Source organism: Ostrinia nubilalis, chromosome 2 (genome assembly GCF_963855985.1).
Source record: "Ostrinia nubilalis chromosome 2, ilOstNubi1.1, whole genome shotgun sequence".
Classification (NCBI taxonomy): domain Eukaryota; kingdom Metazoa; phylum Arthropoda; class Insecta; order Lepidoptera; family Crambidae; genus Ostrinia; species Ostrinia nubilalis.
Genome location: NC_087089.1, coordinates 4,166,386 through 4,182,841, shown reverse-complemented (window position 1 = coordinate 4,182,841; position 16,456 = coordinate 4,166,386). Strand labels below are relative to the sequence as shown.

The window sequence follows — 16,456 nt, the reverse complement described above, 5'->3', positions numbered from 1 at the left end:
ACTCTTTAAAGTTCTTTCCTTAATAAGAGACATTCAGTTCTTCAGTTTGAACGAAAGAAATTAGGCTTACACTTACTAAGTACGTACGTAATTAGGTAACATGAGGAACGCGGGTTCGAATCCCGCCACCGCCGACTATTGTGGTGAGCCCACTTGTAACACAAGCATATTATTTTTAGCTTACTAGGAGGGGCTAACGAGACTATTAATAATTTGTGCAATACAAATTACTAATATTGTTTCTGAAAAATATTGGTGATGACAGTACTGCATTTATTACTCACCAACAAATATTTCTCAAAGGAATGTCACAGTTCTCTGCCATTCATCTCGAATAATCTGCGATACTCTATACAGGATGTTTGGTAAATGGGTATATGAGCCGACACTAGCCCATGTTAACATGGGCATATAAATGGTATGGTGAAGTCAGAAAATTGATATCTTCATTTTAGTTATTTTAATTTTCATATAAATCGGATTTTATAAAATTTATTTTGTATGAAAATTAAAAAAATTAAAATGATGATATCAAATTTCTGACTTCACCATACCATTTATATGACCATGTTAACATGGGCTAGTGTCGGCTCATATACCCATTTACCTAACACCCTGTATAATGCTTATTATTTTCAATTGTGACAAAACTAAGTGTAGCTCCATACTGCAGCAAATCTAGACTAATTACAATACCTAGAAATCTTTACAGTACGAGTAGGACTATAATTTCCAAATGACGTCAAAGTGTGGAAAAATTGTTAGATTAAATCTATAAGGCATGCTTTATGACGTCATAAGGCTAAGAATTTATAATCTAGTGCATAAGGTTCAGGCTAAGATGATAAATCTGTTGCTACAACTTCTTAGAAGTATGTCACAATAAAAAGCATACGTTAAAGCAAGCGTTCTCAGAAATAAGGAAATATGCGGTCTTTACTCTCGTTGTTCTCAAGGCAAAATTTACTCTAACTTTTTAAATTCCACAATGTTTTACCATAAACGCTTGCGCAAATAAATAAAATCGACATAGCAGTGGACCTGAAGGATTTACCAAAAGTTTTCATAGCCCAAGGTAAATTAAATGATCCCCTGGATACAGGCACAGGATATTATTATGAGAAAAAGCCTAAAAAGTAAAGCTTGTAAAAGCTTAGAACAAATACTTTGACCACATTAAATAGGACAAAAATTAGTCACTTCCGGGATTGGAACCCGTTGCATCTGTCTTTGGGGGACCCCAGTGTTCACCACTATACTACAAACATGGCCTGTCATGTTATTCGTTTGGAATGATGACCCTTTTAACAAATTACGTCTTCTACTTAATGAACCATTAACACAACATAAACTAAAGAACATAAACGTTCTAAGCAAAAACTATTCCGCTGGCTTTTGCCGCCACTAATTGATGCAAGTTCACAGAAGAGCTTTTGTAGATCGTACAGGTGGTTACTGTTACTGGGAATCGTCGTGACTGTCCGTCACTGACAGTCTTAACTAGAATTTTGATACACGATATCTCTATATCTAGTGACTTCTAGATCATAGGTAGGAGGCAAGTAGATAAATGATGCTGAATCATACATCAATTCCACAAGCACCTAAATAACAAATCATTTTCTATTATTTTATCTTAAAGTGCAAATTAAAATACCTTCCGACAAAAATCTCGGTTATTAATGACTTTTGCTGCATTATAAACCAACGGACTCGCTAACACAATCAGATACAAAACAACACACTACCATTAAGTATTATTATCAATCAAAAGCATAAATTACTTAACCCTAAACTATAATTAAGCCTCTTTTGAAAGACAAAAAACTTAGTACGCAATCGTATTTCCCCAAACAACGAGATGACTGGACTTTAATATACCTAAAATCATTCAGCCACTGCGCCACCGTTCTAGAGCTTTCGGCCTTACAGTCCAATGACTCGGGCGGCGACAAAAAATTATCGAATAATATTGCTGCTCCTTGATCGTGACTCATGTTGATAGACACCGCGATCTAATTTTAGAACTCCTATTTTGGTAGATAATTTCATAGGCCAACGTAATGCAGCTATTATGGAACTGTTTTCACGAAAGTTCCCGACCGACTGAAGTGATCTACAGATCAGTGCTCCAATTACAAAAATAGAAATACAGTACCGTCGACACCGCCGCAGTGTGCCGGCTTTCACACGCTTTTAACCTTAAAGTATAGTAAAACAGTCTGTCAGTGGTTGTAAAGTTACATCGCAAAATGTCCCAAGACGGCGGCTTCTTCAAAAAGTTCCATGAAACCATAAACCAGAATATAGACGACGTTACAAGGAACAATTTCGCCAATTTAGAATGCAACGCTAAACGTGTTTCGTACTTGTGCAGTTTGCCTGTTATAAAAAGTTACGATATTCGTGGGGACGTAGAGAAATGTCAGACCAGCGGCGATTTCCCGGTGAAAAAAGATATGGAAAAAGCGCGGCAGTTGAAGGATGAAGGGAACAAGGCGGTGCTGAAAGGGAACTGGGGCAAGGCGCTGCAGATGTACAGCCAGAGCATGCTCTATGTGCCGGCGAAGGAAAGTAAGTGGCTGGTCTGATGCACTGAATACGTGCATCTCGAGACCCTAATTGCTTTATCGCGTGACAGTAGCATCTTAGATTAAGCTAAGTTATTCAAAATAAAACAAAAACGGTGCCACGGTGTTTTGATATTTTTCCATCTCATCTTTTAAAACAAAGTTATTCAATATAACTGTTTAATGATTATAATTAGGAGACAGCCGTGTTATTACATTGAAAATATCAGCCGGTACGTAAAGAAAAGCAAAAAAATATGATTCTATTTGTACCTATTATTTTTACAGCTGACGAGCTATCAATCTTGATGGCGAATCGATCGGCAGCTCTCAACCACTTGGAGCAATACGAGGAAACCCTCGCAGACATCAAGCGGTGCCTGTCGCTCGGGTACCCTCGGCACTTGAGGTACAAGGTCTACGAGAGGAGGGCCCGGACTCTCCTGGTCCTCAAAAGAAATAAGGAGGCAATATCAGCTTTTCAGTGAGTATCATAATACTTGTCGAATATGAATTCATACTCATCAACATTTAAGATCAAGAATTTCACGTAACGATCGTTTTTAAGTCAACTCAAATAATCACTATCTAATTTTTATGTTACAGAGATACAATTACCGCACTCGATGAAGCAGATAAGCTTGATAAGGAAAAGAGACAGAAAATGAGAACTGACGCTAAACTCATGTTAGAAATTCTAAACAAAGGTCTAGTTCTAGCAGGCAACCCAAAAGACCCAGAACCATTGAAGAAAACTCCCCCAAAACCTAAATTGCCGGGTAAAAACAACCCCCAATACCCCGCCGCTTCTGAAGCTATACAAATCGACCAGGATGATGTGAGAGGTAGATTTGCTACAGCAACTAGAGATATACAAGTTGGAGAAATTTTGCTCGTAGAAAAGCCTCATAGTGGAGTCTTGCTTGGGGAATATTCTAAGACACATTGCCAGAATTGCTTCATGAAGTAAGTTTCCACTTAAGTTCAATAGATTTCATCTATTGGTCATGTTATTTGACAGTCTGTTAATATTTTCAGGTGCCCGATTCCACTGCCATGCCCGAAATGCCCTAACGTAATATTCTGCAGTGAAAAATGTTTAGAGATTGCGCAGAAATCGTACCACGCCTACGAGTGCCATATACTTCCCCTTCTTTGGAAGTCTGGGTGTTCAGTGACATGCCATATAGCGTTAAGAATGATCACACAAAACAAGAAAGATTTCTTCACAAATATTTACAAAGACCTTGATACCAAGTCTACTGGGCCTTACAAAACTGACGATTACAGGAACATCTACCACTTGGTAGCCCATGAAGACAAGAGAACCAAACAGGACTTCTTGCATAGAACACAGATGACAGCGTTCTTGGTAAAATTACTAGAGATCAGCGGATACTTTGAAGGAAAACCGAGAGATACGCCAGTGAATCTTGAAGAGTTGAAGTCAATGGCGATTGACGAGAAATACAAAGACGACGTCGCTGTAATCGGTGGTCTGATACTGAAAAACCTGCAAGTTCTTCAATTCAATGCCCACGAAGTCTTTGAACTGCAGTGTCCGAGGCCGAAAGTTGGGCAGTGCGTTATTAAGCACGGTGGAAAGTCTGTCTTCCTGGCTGGAGCGGTATTCCCGACCCTTGCTCTTTTCAACCACAGTTGTGACCCCAGTGTAGTCAGGTATGACCTTTATAGAGACGAGAACACTTGAAATTAGTCTGTATGACGCAGTAATAAAATTACTTTTTCTTTTTCCCAGGTATTTCTGCGGCCCCCAGATCGTAGTTCGTGCTGTCAAAAACATCAAGAAAGGCGAGGAAGTGTCCGAGAACTATGGCCCCATATTCACGATGGTGCCCAAAGAAAAGAGGCAGGCAGACCTGAAAGAGCAATACTGGTTTGACTGCAACTGCGCGCCTTGTAAGGACAACTGGCCTCTGTATACTGAGATGAATGAGAACTACATGCGGTTCAAGTGAGTAACGAAGATACTTAACGTGCATTTTGCTATGATAATTTACTCAGGACAGCATTGTTTTGAGAAAATAGAACCCTTTAATCTTATCACAGATAATTTCTTTAAAACCTACTTTGATTAAGTAAACGATATTCGTTACAAAAAAGACGATCCAAAAGTTGTTGAGATTGAGTGCCTTCGTTCGTTCGTTCGTTTCAGCCGAAAGACGTCCACTGCTGGACAAAGGCCTCCCCCAAGGATTTCCACAAAGACCGGTCTTGCGCCGCTCAAATCCAGGCGCCTCCCGCGACCTTCACCAGATCGTCGGTCCACCTAGTGAAAGATCTGCCTACGCTACGTCTTCCGGCTCGTGGTCGCCACGGAATTGAGTGCCTAGATTAGGTCAAATTCGGGTTCAAAATAAAAATGTACTTAAAACGCAGTGAAACCCTTTGTAACCGACGGAATGAGCGCGTTTGAATATTTTTCATAACGTGCAAATTGACTCTCATTTTCCAGGTGCGACTCGGACCGTCCGTGTCCCAACGTGGTGGCGGTTCCCCATGACTGCAAGGAGTTCATGGTGCAGTGCGGCCTCTGCCAGCAGTATACCAACATTCTAAAGGGACTCAAGTCTTTGCAGGTTTGTAATCTATTTAAAAATGAATCGCAAAATCTTAAAAAATAAAAGTTTTGGTAAGCGCATAACTCAACCAACGCCTGGACCAATTTTAGCATTTCTTTTTTTTAAATGTTCGTTGGAGTCTAAGGATGGTTTTAACGGCGAGATTCGCAAAATTCAACCCTTAAGGGGTAAAACGGGGTCCACGCAAACGAAGTCAAGGTACTCGAGTCAAATAGATTCGAATGGTAGGCAGGGCACGAGATTTGTAACTTGTTTTGGGAAAAGTAATTATAGGTATTTTGAGATGATGACTCGATATAAGAATGGCATCCTAAAATAACTATTTACCTTTTATGAAAACATCTAAGAAACTATTTTATTATTAGCACTCCAGCGACGCATCCGTATAATATGACAATTAAATTAATACGCGCTTGCAAATTTATTTAGTAATATGAATTCGTGTGAAAATACCATTTATTGGTTTATCCATATTAGGGCTCTGCTTCAAATTTTATAAGCAAACTGAAAGATAATATTGCGGACTAAAATTTTCCGCCTAACATTGTTGAAATTATTGAAACAATAACAATGATTTCTAAGAGAGAAAACTATAGGTTTTTAACTTACCTACTTGACTACATAACTCGAATCAAGTTACCAGAGGAATAGATAGATACTTATTTAATACTTTTGTATAAAATAAAAGACTGTTATGTTAGATAAAAACTATTTTATTGCCTAATATCAGCCTTTACACCTTACTTCATTCTTGAAATATAAATACTAGCATAATTATTTCACTATTTTAACGTGTAAAACCGTCGAGCGATTAAGAAAACGATCTTCATTCCATCATCTTTACCACAGCCTGAGTGTATGTGCATCACTGATCACCAACACATAAAAAGTGCATATCGCCACTATTTTATCAGCACAGACGACAAAACTCTTCTCTTTTGATAAAACACTTTCTAGGTTTCAATCGAACCCATAATCTCATAGGCACACATAAAACCTAACTTATTAATACATATAAACACCATACGCAATGGTATAACAGAAGATGGTGTCGTTTTTGAACATATCGTCGATATAGTCGTCGGTCTCTGGGTCCCAGATGCAACGCTGGCCGCACTTTATACCGGCTCCTTTCATTTCCAATATCGTGCATTGTACTATTATTTTGTATCTGAAATAGAAATCTCTACTTACTCATATAAAATCACTGATTCGACGCATATGCGAGGGAAATTATACCTGATTTTTATGCTTCCATGCCTTATATTGTAACCAAAATAAGCAATTTTTATGTAGGATTTAAAAATAGCAATTCGGATGTATGTACACACGTCCACACTGTTAACTATCCAATTCCGTTTTTGCTCTCGCTCTCATCAAATGGTGATTCTTTGCGATAGAACGAGACGACATGACAGGCAATGGATAAACACACTCACACTCATTATGTTTAAATAATTTAAATTGAAATGTTTCTCAGGAAGTGAATTATTGTTAATTCTTATAAGAAATAAAGTTCTTAAACCGTTAACACTGTTGCCGATGGTACATAGTTGAGATTTTAAAGCTTTGATTTTTTAGCACGAGCCGCTCGGTATAGAGCCAAAATGCAGCGAAATTCATGCGGGCGACGACCCAGGCTATGTTTCCTAATTGGGCTTGGTAGCAAAATCCGAATTAAGGTCGTATTGAAAACTACGTCACCGCGATCCAGGATTGTTTCGCAGTGCTTACAGCGCCATCTGTTGATATCACAAACCATATCCGCATAATAAAATTAAATGTCATGTTCACACTGACCTTTTCATCTCTAGTTCTTGTACTCTCTGCCTGACGCCATTGGCGATGGCCCGGGCCCAGCGCGGCGCCTGGTCGGCTCGGTACTGCCTGCCCATTAGTTGTTCCTGCATCGTCGAAAGAATTATGTCTCTGACATTCTGGGCCTGGAATCTGACAAATACACAATTAGGCTTCAAGTACAGTCAGCGTTAAATAGTTCGCGAAAGTCAAAGTGGTCAAAAAGTTGACAAAAAAAACTACACAACCTTATTCCAATTTGTAACAAAGATGTGTTGCGAACTTTTTGGCTACTTGGGTGTCACGAACGAACTATTTGACCCTGAGTGTACATGATGCCGGATCACATTTTTGTGTATACGGATGAATATCGCGCCTGCGCCATACCGGCGCCGGAACCCTCATTATGGGCACTAGACCATTCGCGCATGTTGTTTATACATCAGAAATTCAGAACATATAGGTTTTAATTCATAACGAAATTATAAATATACGCGGGCAAAATGTAGTCTTTCAGACGTACCAAGACTATTTTTTTTACTATAAAGGTCTTACTTAATTTAGAAAATAACATACTTCTCTCCCAGCCCTGGTCTCACTTCATATTTGGGTGGTGCAAGGGGTTTGTCTGCTTCTACTGGAGTGAGGGCTGTTTCACTCCCTTCTGGTCCTACCTCAGCCTCCTCATCTAGAACTGGCAGAAAAGAGAATTTATGGTCAGAAATAAATGAGGAATAAAAAAAAATTATGTTATTTTTTTGAAAAAAATATTTATAATAATCTTATTAATTTACCATCTTCTTCATCTGCCATGACTTATTTTTCCTATATTTTACAGTAGACAGTCACCTGAAACAACAGTTTCAAATAAATATTTGTAGTTCCATATATATTTACTATTATATTACTCATTATAATCCATCTCATCTATGATGGAGCTTGTCTAAAAAAGGTCTACTAAAGTACAAATAATATTAAAATAAGTGTTTCATTTCACAGGACACTGAAATGATGTACCGCCTGGGTCGTGCAGCAATGGAAGAGGGCAAATACGGAGAAGCTGTTAAGAAGTTCATTGAAGTTATAAAACTGTATGACGCTACACTGGCACCGCCATACCGATCATACTATGACTGCGTACAGGACCTAAGAAGCTGTATGCTGGCTGTTGGAAACTACAGCATTGTTTAAAAACTGTATTTTGTTATTTATTTTTCTTCTGTTTTGTTTGTTTTAATACTAATCTTAAATAAATGTTGGTCATTAAAAGTTTATAATTTTTGAATTAGACAATGCAAATATAAAATGTAATGCTCAATACTAGTTTAAAAAATGATAATAATACTCTTTTATATTTCTATTTCTCTCAAATTGATAAAAATGTTCTAATAGTATTGACTAAATTGAAGAACTACTGTTACCTACCAACTGGCAAAAACATTCAAGTGGCGTAGTATAAAATCTATGGTCTAATGATCTTGCCGAGATGCGTCTGGTTGATGAGATACCTTATATGAGTGCTGGAAAACAGAGGTAGGAAAATCAACTCCTTGTCGTCCGACTGAACGCAAATAGATACAAGATACAACTTACCAGGGAGTTTCACTATAATATTTATGTTTATCTAAGATCGCTACATGAAATGTGGATCTACACTTAATTTTTATCTCAAGCAATACGTACGAAGCTAATCTATTATCCAATTCGGATATTTGAAAACACAAACCTAACCTAAAAATAATTGAGACTATTTTTAGTAGCTGTCAACAAATAAATACCCTCCATAAAATGTACAATGATTTGACTTTAATTTAAAGACTTAAACCAGAGAACATCGTTTAATTTTTAATGGAAATTACAAAAATTAAATGAATACTTACAAAACATACACAGACGTGTCGTTACCATGGCAACGTATGACTTTTTTGTCTTATAAATTATTTGTTTTTTTTTTATTTTAGCTTGAACTAGTGATATTTGAGACATTTCAATTGAAAATTCAATTTGATAATCATTTCCATTTTGTAAATCGCTTAGATAGACCGCCACTCCAAAATCCAAATTGATATAATCTGTGGCGTGACAATGACAGTAGCTGTCAAGTGTATTTGTTTGGTTGAAAATTGGAAGATTTTTGGTTACGGAAAATACGAAAACGAAGTTATTAAAATTGTCTTTTGCAACAAAAAATATTTACTTAGACATGGCTACATATGACAACAAAATCTGGCTCCTCAAAAATATTAGAGATGCTTTCATTGCAACAGACGACACTGGTTTGTGTGAGATAGTGATGGCTGGTGAAGATTTCTCTAAAATATTTCAAAACAAAGCTTTCGAAGACAGGAAAAGAATTAGAGAAAGCCGACTGAACCAACCGAGTACTAGTAAAGGTAAAATAAAACCAATTTTGTGTTATAAAACTGAAAATAAAACAAAACATAATTGAGCAGTCACCACTTAATGTGATACTTTTTCAGGCAAAGAAGGTAAAGGAGACGTTTCTGAAGAAGATGAGAAGGAAATCGTGACCCAATTCGACCCATATCCAGATATGGAGGACAGTGAGGACGACGATTTGATGTGTGGCAGCTACATCAGATATGAAGAATTTGGTGGACACAGGTATGTATAAATAAAAGTACAAAAAAATTAATAAATAAATCTCATTCAATCTAAAATCTCATTAATATACTTGATTTTGTATTACCACTATGTTTTTATTACATCACTGTTTATAAATTCCAGGCAAAGATCCAATACTGCTCAGTGGTTAGACAAAAAAGAACAAGCTTTAAAAAAGGCAGCTAAAATCAAAGTCATAAAATGGGACGACACATCAACACAACTAACATCAGAGCAGATGGCCGAGATATTCTCTAGAATGGAAGTGAAGAAACCTGAGAAGTTAAAGTCTTTGCTTGCTGAGCAAATGGAGCAGTGCCCTGACCTGCCTCATCGTCAGTATCTCGAATATGCTAAATTTGACGGGACAGCACAGCTCGGCTTGCCCACCAAATCATTCAAAATCTTCATGACAATGCTACCTGAAAAACATCAGAACTACCCTTTGGTGGTGTGCATCATAGCCCATGCTAAGATCAAGGATTTGATTGGCTTTACATGCTATAAATACAGGTAAAAATTACGTTCATTTTTTAAAAGTTACATGTCACAAACTTAGGTCCTAAAAGCTTTCTCAAATATTTATATCTATATTCAAATAAATGATTGATCATACTGTAATTATTAAGTTAATAAGGATAATAATAACTGCAATAAAGGAAAACTTCATACATAATGGTACATGTAAAAGCGCTTTCTAAAAGGCTACTTGCAAAATTGAGTTTTATCCTCACTCGATGCTGGATTGGCCTATAAGCCTTAATTTGCTTATGGGCAATCGCTTAGGGCGTTACATTCACTGGTGAACTTGAACTCTCTTTTTTAGCATTGAACACCCTGATATCACTCTTGGATCTGTGCACGACTATGGGTTATGTATCGCTGAAGACGATGGGGAAGTGGACTGGGCATTCCCTTGCCTTGATGCCAACGAGCCTTGTTCGAAGTTTGGCTTCACCTGCCTCGGCCTTGTAGACTTGAAAAGCAAACACTACTTCACACATGCGCCTATATCCATACCGGAGGATGGCATGCTTGAAGTGTTTCCTAAAGCAACGGAATCAGGTCATAGTCAACACAACCCATCAAGGCACAACACTGGAGGCAGTGCCACTTCTGAAGCAGTTAGGAAAGCTATTAATGCTGTTGCTGAAGGTATGGTACTAAATAAAAATATGGCTTATGTCTATAATATGAGTTTGTGTATTATTGCTGATGTATTTGATAGAAAACCTATCACAAAATTAAGTTTTGTATGAGTTAGTTTCTAGTAGTAAGTTTAGTAACTATTATTCCAGAGAAAAGAGGCCAGGAATCTGAACTAGACAAAATACAATCACATTTGATAGCAACAGATGCACCTCAGTACAAAACGTATAGAGTGTATTTATTGCGTAAAGTGCGAACGAACACTTTGGTGCAGTTGGGAGTGTCACTAGAGAGGATAGAGGTGGAACCACTGGTAGCACACAAACACGCATTTTGGGTAAGATATTATCTATTTGAGGATAGATAAAGAATGTGTGTAAAAAGCAAATGTCATGTACAGTCAGCTCTTTTGAGTGTGTGCTTGAATTGTTGAATTTTCTATAAATAAATTTTTAATATTTACTTATTTGAATTACAGTCAAGATCAAAATACTTTCGACTGAACATAGACTCGATAGCGTGGTGTCAAATACTGGAAGCGAAAGCAAACAAAACTACATTTCGAATAGTCCACTCGCCGACACACAACTTGGGATTGTTAGATCGAAGCAATTCAGGTAAATATGATGTCATTTTTTCACTACCTACTCTTTAATGTAATGGTTGCATTATTTTCGGTTAGACACCCGAGGCAGGCCAAGTGGGGAGTGCACGTACACTAGACCGCTCCCTTGTTAGAGATACAGATAAATAAAGAATCGTCGATTTTAAGCAGCAGCATGTTCAACATCGTCCGTTGTCTTGGACGTGGTTTATTCGTCCAAGTCCGTTGTCCATTTGCTCTCTCTTTGTACTAGAGCCCCTTACCCGAGACATTCAGTGGATCATACGCGAGCGCTCTTGGACGAGAGTGTTATTCGTTGTTCCACTATTAATCGTCAGTTCTTCAGACAGCTACGCGCGACTTTCGCCTGTCGCTGTTTCTAAGGAGTCGACCCGCATGCCTTCATCAGATGATTAAATTTTCAAAGTAATTTATGCGGTAATTGTAATTTTTTCAGGTAACGCAAGTTTCTTCCATCCAAATACAGCCTACAAAATATACGATTTCGAATGTGAACACGATGTCGCTAGAGAAATCGTTGACAAAGTGAACACAATTCTCGACCTAAGGAATAGCCCGTGCCGCCGTGAATACAAGACTTCTAAAGACAAGAAACTGCAAACGAGAAGAAGCTTACACACAAGGCATTTGAGTTGAGTTTCATAAAGACTGCATGACTAGTGTAATATGAAGTTCCCCATTGAAAGTTCCTGTTCAAATGCATTCTAATTTATCTATTATCCCATTGAAAAGCATTGGGATAATAATATGTTCAGTACGTCCATAAGCTCTTTGAAAATAAATTGGTCATTTTTTAATTTTATTCAAATAAATTCTCTACTACTAAGTCAATACTGTAAATATTGATTGTTACCAAAATCGTGGGGGCCTACTTGATCCATTACTATCCCAGTGTTCATGATTAGTGACAAAAAATCATCATACTACTAATTATCGTTTTTGCCAGCTTTACAAATCTAAGGACTAGGGATGTTATGGATATCCGTAACCGTAACCGAAACTTTCGGATATCCGTGATAAAAAAAATATCCGAAACCGTAATCGATTCAAAAGATTCGGATAGTTTCGGATTTTGGCAGTTTGAATTGTTTTTTGTATAGCATAACAGCCTGATTTACCTTCATAATGCCATCTAGTATCAATTTTTATTTTTTTATTACTTTTTATTCGATGTAAAGTGTGCGGCCATGAATGAACCGTGTTGGACAACTATTGCAAATTGCATTCTAAACATAGATATCCGTAACCGTAACTGAAACTTTCGGATATCCGAATTAAAAAAATATCCGTAACCGTAACCGAAACCGGTATATTATTCCTATATCCGTAACCGTAACCATAACCGAAACTACATATCCATAACATCCCTACTAAGGACACTGCATATGTTGCAGAAAAATATGTAAACCCAATGCTAATACTAAAATTAGCAGTTATTTGTGTTTGGGAAACTAGCCGTTAGTCGTAACTATAGTTAAGTAATCATGATCGACACATCACTGCCACATAGCTTGGTGAGCGCTGGGCCTTACTTATCGTAAGTTTAATTATTAATTTATTGTTTTAGTCCAAATGAACTTTAATGAATTGTCAACTTAAATGAAATTGCATTTTTTTACGTACAGAAATATTATGAATCATGTAAATACCTAGTTTAGTCCAAGTCCATTACGTTGGTAACTGACAAAGGCTTCCAGCTGTAATTCGTAACACGGTTGATATTCTCAAAACAATATTGTTGTATTTTTTATTAATTTTGTACTAAACCACATAAAAATGGGATCACACCAAAGCGTTCGTTATTTATAATTTACTGATGTATTATTACGCTTTGATGTATCTCAAATTTATGAACTCATGTTGCATGTGTGTAATAGTGTGTTGAATTATTATTGAATTGTATGAATGTAGTGGGATTATTTAATTTTGCCAAATGCAATCATGTCTTTCTGAGAGTATAAGTGCTGACATTATTGCTGTTTATGTAATTAATTTTAAATATTTTTGTGTTAAAAATCTCAAAGTATTGAATAATTAGGAAATTCATTTTCTTAGATACAGAGTGAAGACTTGAAATCATTTGGTTATTATTGGTACTACTAAAATTAATATTTTTGAAATAAAATAGCTTTTACTCTTTCCTTCGAGGTATTTTAATCTATCTATATATATAAAAGAAAGTCGTGTTAGTTACTCCACTTATAACTCAAGAACGGCTGAACCGATTTAGCTGAAAATTGTCAGGGAGGTAGTTTAGAGCCAGGAGAAGGACATAGGATACTTTTTATCCCGTTCGAAATTAAAAAAAAAAGTCTGCTTATTTATTGCCATTAAGGCGGAACAAAGTTCGCCGGGTCAGCTAGTATATATATAAAAGAAAGTCGTGTTAGTTACTCCACTTATAACTCAAGAACGGCTGAACCGATTTAGCTGAAAATTGTCAGGGAGGTAGTTTAGAGCCAGGAGAAGGACATAGGATACTTTTTATCCCGTTCGAAATTAAAAAAAAAGTCTGCTTATTTATTGCCATTAAGGCGGAACAAAGTTCGCCGGGTCAGCTAGTAATTTGATAAAATGAAATTGGATTCAGAATGAATAAGAGAATAATTTTAAAACATGTAATTGTATTATTAAGGATAATAATTGACTGCTTAAATAATTACCAAAAACAAGTATTTTACGATAAACTGGCTACTGATTATCCACTCTGATATTTTAATTAATATTGTTGAAAATTAAATTGTCTAATTCCATTGTATGAATTTTATTAATGTATGAATGAATTGTAATAATTTATAATGAAATATTGAAATAAAATTGTTATTCATTGAACTAAGTCAATTTCATTATCACTTCTTTATCAATTAAAAAAGTAAATAGTTCAGTTAGTATTTTATTGTAAAAATATTTACACTACTTAATGTTATGTACAAAGTACAATAATTATTTTAAAAACTACATTAAATTATTATTTACAGTATAGGCATTTATATGAAACTTGTTAATATTTTGATTTATTAAATACACAATCTTGAAAGGCGTACCATGGCACTGAAACAACACTATTTTAAAAACAAGTCATAAATATGAGCCTGTATGATGAATTTGAAGTTTTACTCCTAATATTATATTTACAAGTACCAATCTATAATACAAAGTTTTATTCAACTGGTTCAACAGTACTGTTTTCAAGGATATACTCTGTTACTTTATTAATTTTATCTTCACTGAAACTCAATATGACATCATCCAGCTCATTGGCCCTCCTGTACAAAGCCCTTGTTTCTTTCACTGATTTGTGCAACTTCAATTGGCTCTCAACAAGTTTTGAAATGTTCGGTTTCATTTTTAGAAACTCAATGTCTTCGTTAGAAAGTGCTGAATAAGAAATTCTTGATCTGCTTGAAGCTTTTACTGCCATCTGATATTGCCTAGAAGTAAAAAAATACATTAAGATAGTGTATCATTGTTAAATCTTCAGGTTTCACAATATTTCTTTCATCACTCTCACTACTTACTGTCGTAGGTCATGGTACTTGTTTCGTCGATTGTTTACTTCCTTCTTCCACTGTTCTTTTTCTACCAGCAGTTTCTCGTAGTACCTACGAAGAGATCATTTTTATTTAGGCCATAAAATACACATTTCCGACGATGTAAGGTTTAGTCACAGGGCCATACTTACGTTTGCAATTCCTGATTGTGTTTATCATTTTCCGTCGAGCTTTTTGCACATTGACTTGGATCAATGTTTTCTGATAGTGGTTGTGGTACTGGAAAATAGAAACGTTTCAACAAAACTAATATATGAAACAGTTTAAAGTCTCCGCGAACTATCACTTTACTCACCTACTGAATCTCGTCTTTCAAAGAATGTAGACCGCCTTCGCCGAGGTGGCGATCGAAATGACTCATGCACCTCACCTTCGTTTACCGAATTTTCCATCATTCTGATACTTTAGTTGTGTAAATAACCCTAAAAATTAAAATTATATTCTTCAATTTCAAAAACAACGCAAAATCTATCCAAACTCAAACGGACGCCAGCATTTGACATTACTTTTTTTATTTGTCTATGGTGTGCATGCATGGTTCATTTTGTTGCCATCATCAGAATTCATTCCGTTAGGTTGGCTCATGAAGCTACAGATAAAAATGGAGGGCAGAGTTTGGAACAAAACTTGAGTCAAATACCTACTTATATCTATCTCGCTCTCTGCGGCCCTACCTCTCTTTTTAGTGTGAACTGTAGTATTGCTATCTTCTGATTTAAATCTCCTTGTAAATTCTTCGAAATAGCCAATACACTAACCAAATCAGAAGTTAAACAAATAAATAATTAATATTTGAAACTAAGATTACCTAGTTAAATAAAAAATCACAAAATTGTCGGCCATTTAGGCTTAATGTGTTGGCGAATCAGGGAATTACAATCACAATTCCTGGGTAATCGGTACCATGTGGCAACATCGGCCCAATCCGGCCCATCATGGCGGTTGTTTACTATTTTGTTTATTAAGCAGTTAATTTCGTTTGAGATTGTTTACAGGAAATAATCATTGTTTTATCACAAGAATTGGTGCAAAATTTTGTAGTGCGTGGTTGCGGTAGTACGTGCTGTCCTGGAAGTGACATAAGATTCCACGCGTAAGTGTTTATTTCGTGATTTCCGACATTGGATCATTGTAAACATTTTTCACATTTTTTACAGTAATTTCTTCCTAAAACGTTTTACCAGTAACTACACTTATCATTTTTAATGATACCTATGTCAAGAAATAAAGATTTTACATTGGTTTCATTGAATTTGAGCAATTTTATATTTTTTGTTTATTTAGAAAGAGCAAGTCTGCCCACAGAGAGCGAGATACTGATACTTAGTTTGTGCTTCAAGTAGGTATTGGGAGTCTGGCCTCCATTTTTATCTGTAGCTTCATGGGTTGGCTATAAATTTTGAGAAAATAAATATCTTAAACCATAAAAACTGTAAGTAAAGCAAGTTGTCCATTAGGGTGCAGAATTTTTCTTGACACATTTCTTAGGAGTATAGTTCCAAAATACTGGACTGTCCTGTCGATGACATTGACAGT

The 16,456-nt window shown here is 36.2% G+C and overlaps 4 protein-coding genes across 7 annotated transcripts; 2 read left to right on the top strand and 2 right to left on the bottom strand.

Annotated features, from left to right (window-relative positions):
- Positions 1 to 2,131: 2,131 nt before the first annotated feature.
- Positions 2,132 to 8,239, top strand: LOC135080209 (SET and MYND domain-containing protein 4-like). The gene is made up of 7 exons (XM_063974895.1): positions 2,132 to 2,574; positions 2,859 to 3,054; positions 3,177 to 3,536; positions 3,609 to 4,250; positions 4,330 to 4,545; positions 5,047 to 5,170; positions 7,970 to 8,239. Exons 1-7 carry the CDS (start codon positions 2,253 to 2,255, stop codon positions 8,159 to 8,161), a joined length of 2,052 nt encoding a protein of 683 aa, XP_063830965.1. The 5' UTR covers positions 2,132 to 2,252; the 3' UTR covers positions 8,162 to 8,239.
- Positions 5,871 to 8,910, bottom strand: LOC135080219 (dynein light chain Tctex-type protein 2B-like). Of its 4 annotated transcripts, none has more exons than XM_063974904.1 (5): positions 8,851 to 8,910; positions 7,765 to 7,819; positions 7,547 to 7,664; positions 6,974 to 7,123; positions 5,871 to 6,344 (listed from the first exon to the last, which is right to left on the bottom strand). In XM_063974904.1, exons 2-5 carry the CDS (start codon positions 7,781 to 7,783, stop codon positions 6,179 to 6,181), a joined length of 453 nt encoding a protein of 150 aa, XP_063830974.1. In that variant the 5' UTR covers positions 7,784 to 7,819; positions 8,851 to 8,910; the 3' UTR covers positions 5,871 to 6,178. The 4 variants fall into 4 exon arrangements, with proteins under 4 accessions (XP_063830974.1, XP_063830994.1, XP_063830981.1 ...); XM_063974924.1 differs by lacking the exon at positions 8,851 to 8,910 and adding an exon at positions 8,702 to 8,720; XM_063974911.1 differs by lacking the exon at positions 8,851 to 8,910 and adding an exon at positions 8,564 to 8,677.
- A 146-nt stretch (positions 8,911 to 9,056) lies between these two features.
- On the top strand, positions 9,057 to 14,144 carry LOC135080199 (stress-activated map kinase-interacting protein 1). The gene is made up of 7 exons (XM_063974885.1): positions 9,057 to 9,363; positions 9,451 to 9,595; positions 9,719 to 10,108; positions 10,422 to 10,750; positions 10,894 to 11,081; positions 11,223 to 11,361; positions 11,806 to 14,144. The coding sequence occupies exons 1-7, from the start codon at positions 9,174 to 9,176 to the stop codon at positions 12,003 to 12,005; spliced, it is 1,581 nt and encodes a 526-aa protein (XP_063830955.1). The 5' UTR covers positions 9,057 to 9,173; the 3' UTR covers positions 12,006 to 14,144.
- A 113-nt stretch (positions 14,145 to 14,257) lies between these two features.
- LOC135086127 (uncharacterized) lies at positions 14,258 to 15,438 on the bottom strand. Its single transcript, XM_063980932.1, has 4 exons — positions 15,216 to 15,438; positions 15,052 to 15,139; positions 14,888 to 14,971; positions 14,258 to 14,800 (listed from the first exon to the last, which is right to left on the bottom strand). The coding sequence occupies exons 1-4, from the start codon at positions 15,313 to 15,315 to the stop codon at positions 14,530 to 14,532; spliced, it is 543 nt and encodes a 180-aa protein (XP_063837002.1). The 5' UTR covers positions 15,316 to 15,438; the 3' UTR covers positions 14,258 to 14,529.
- Positions 15,439 to 16,456: the final 1,018 nt, after the last annotated feature.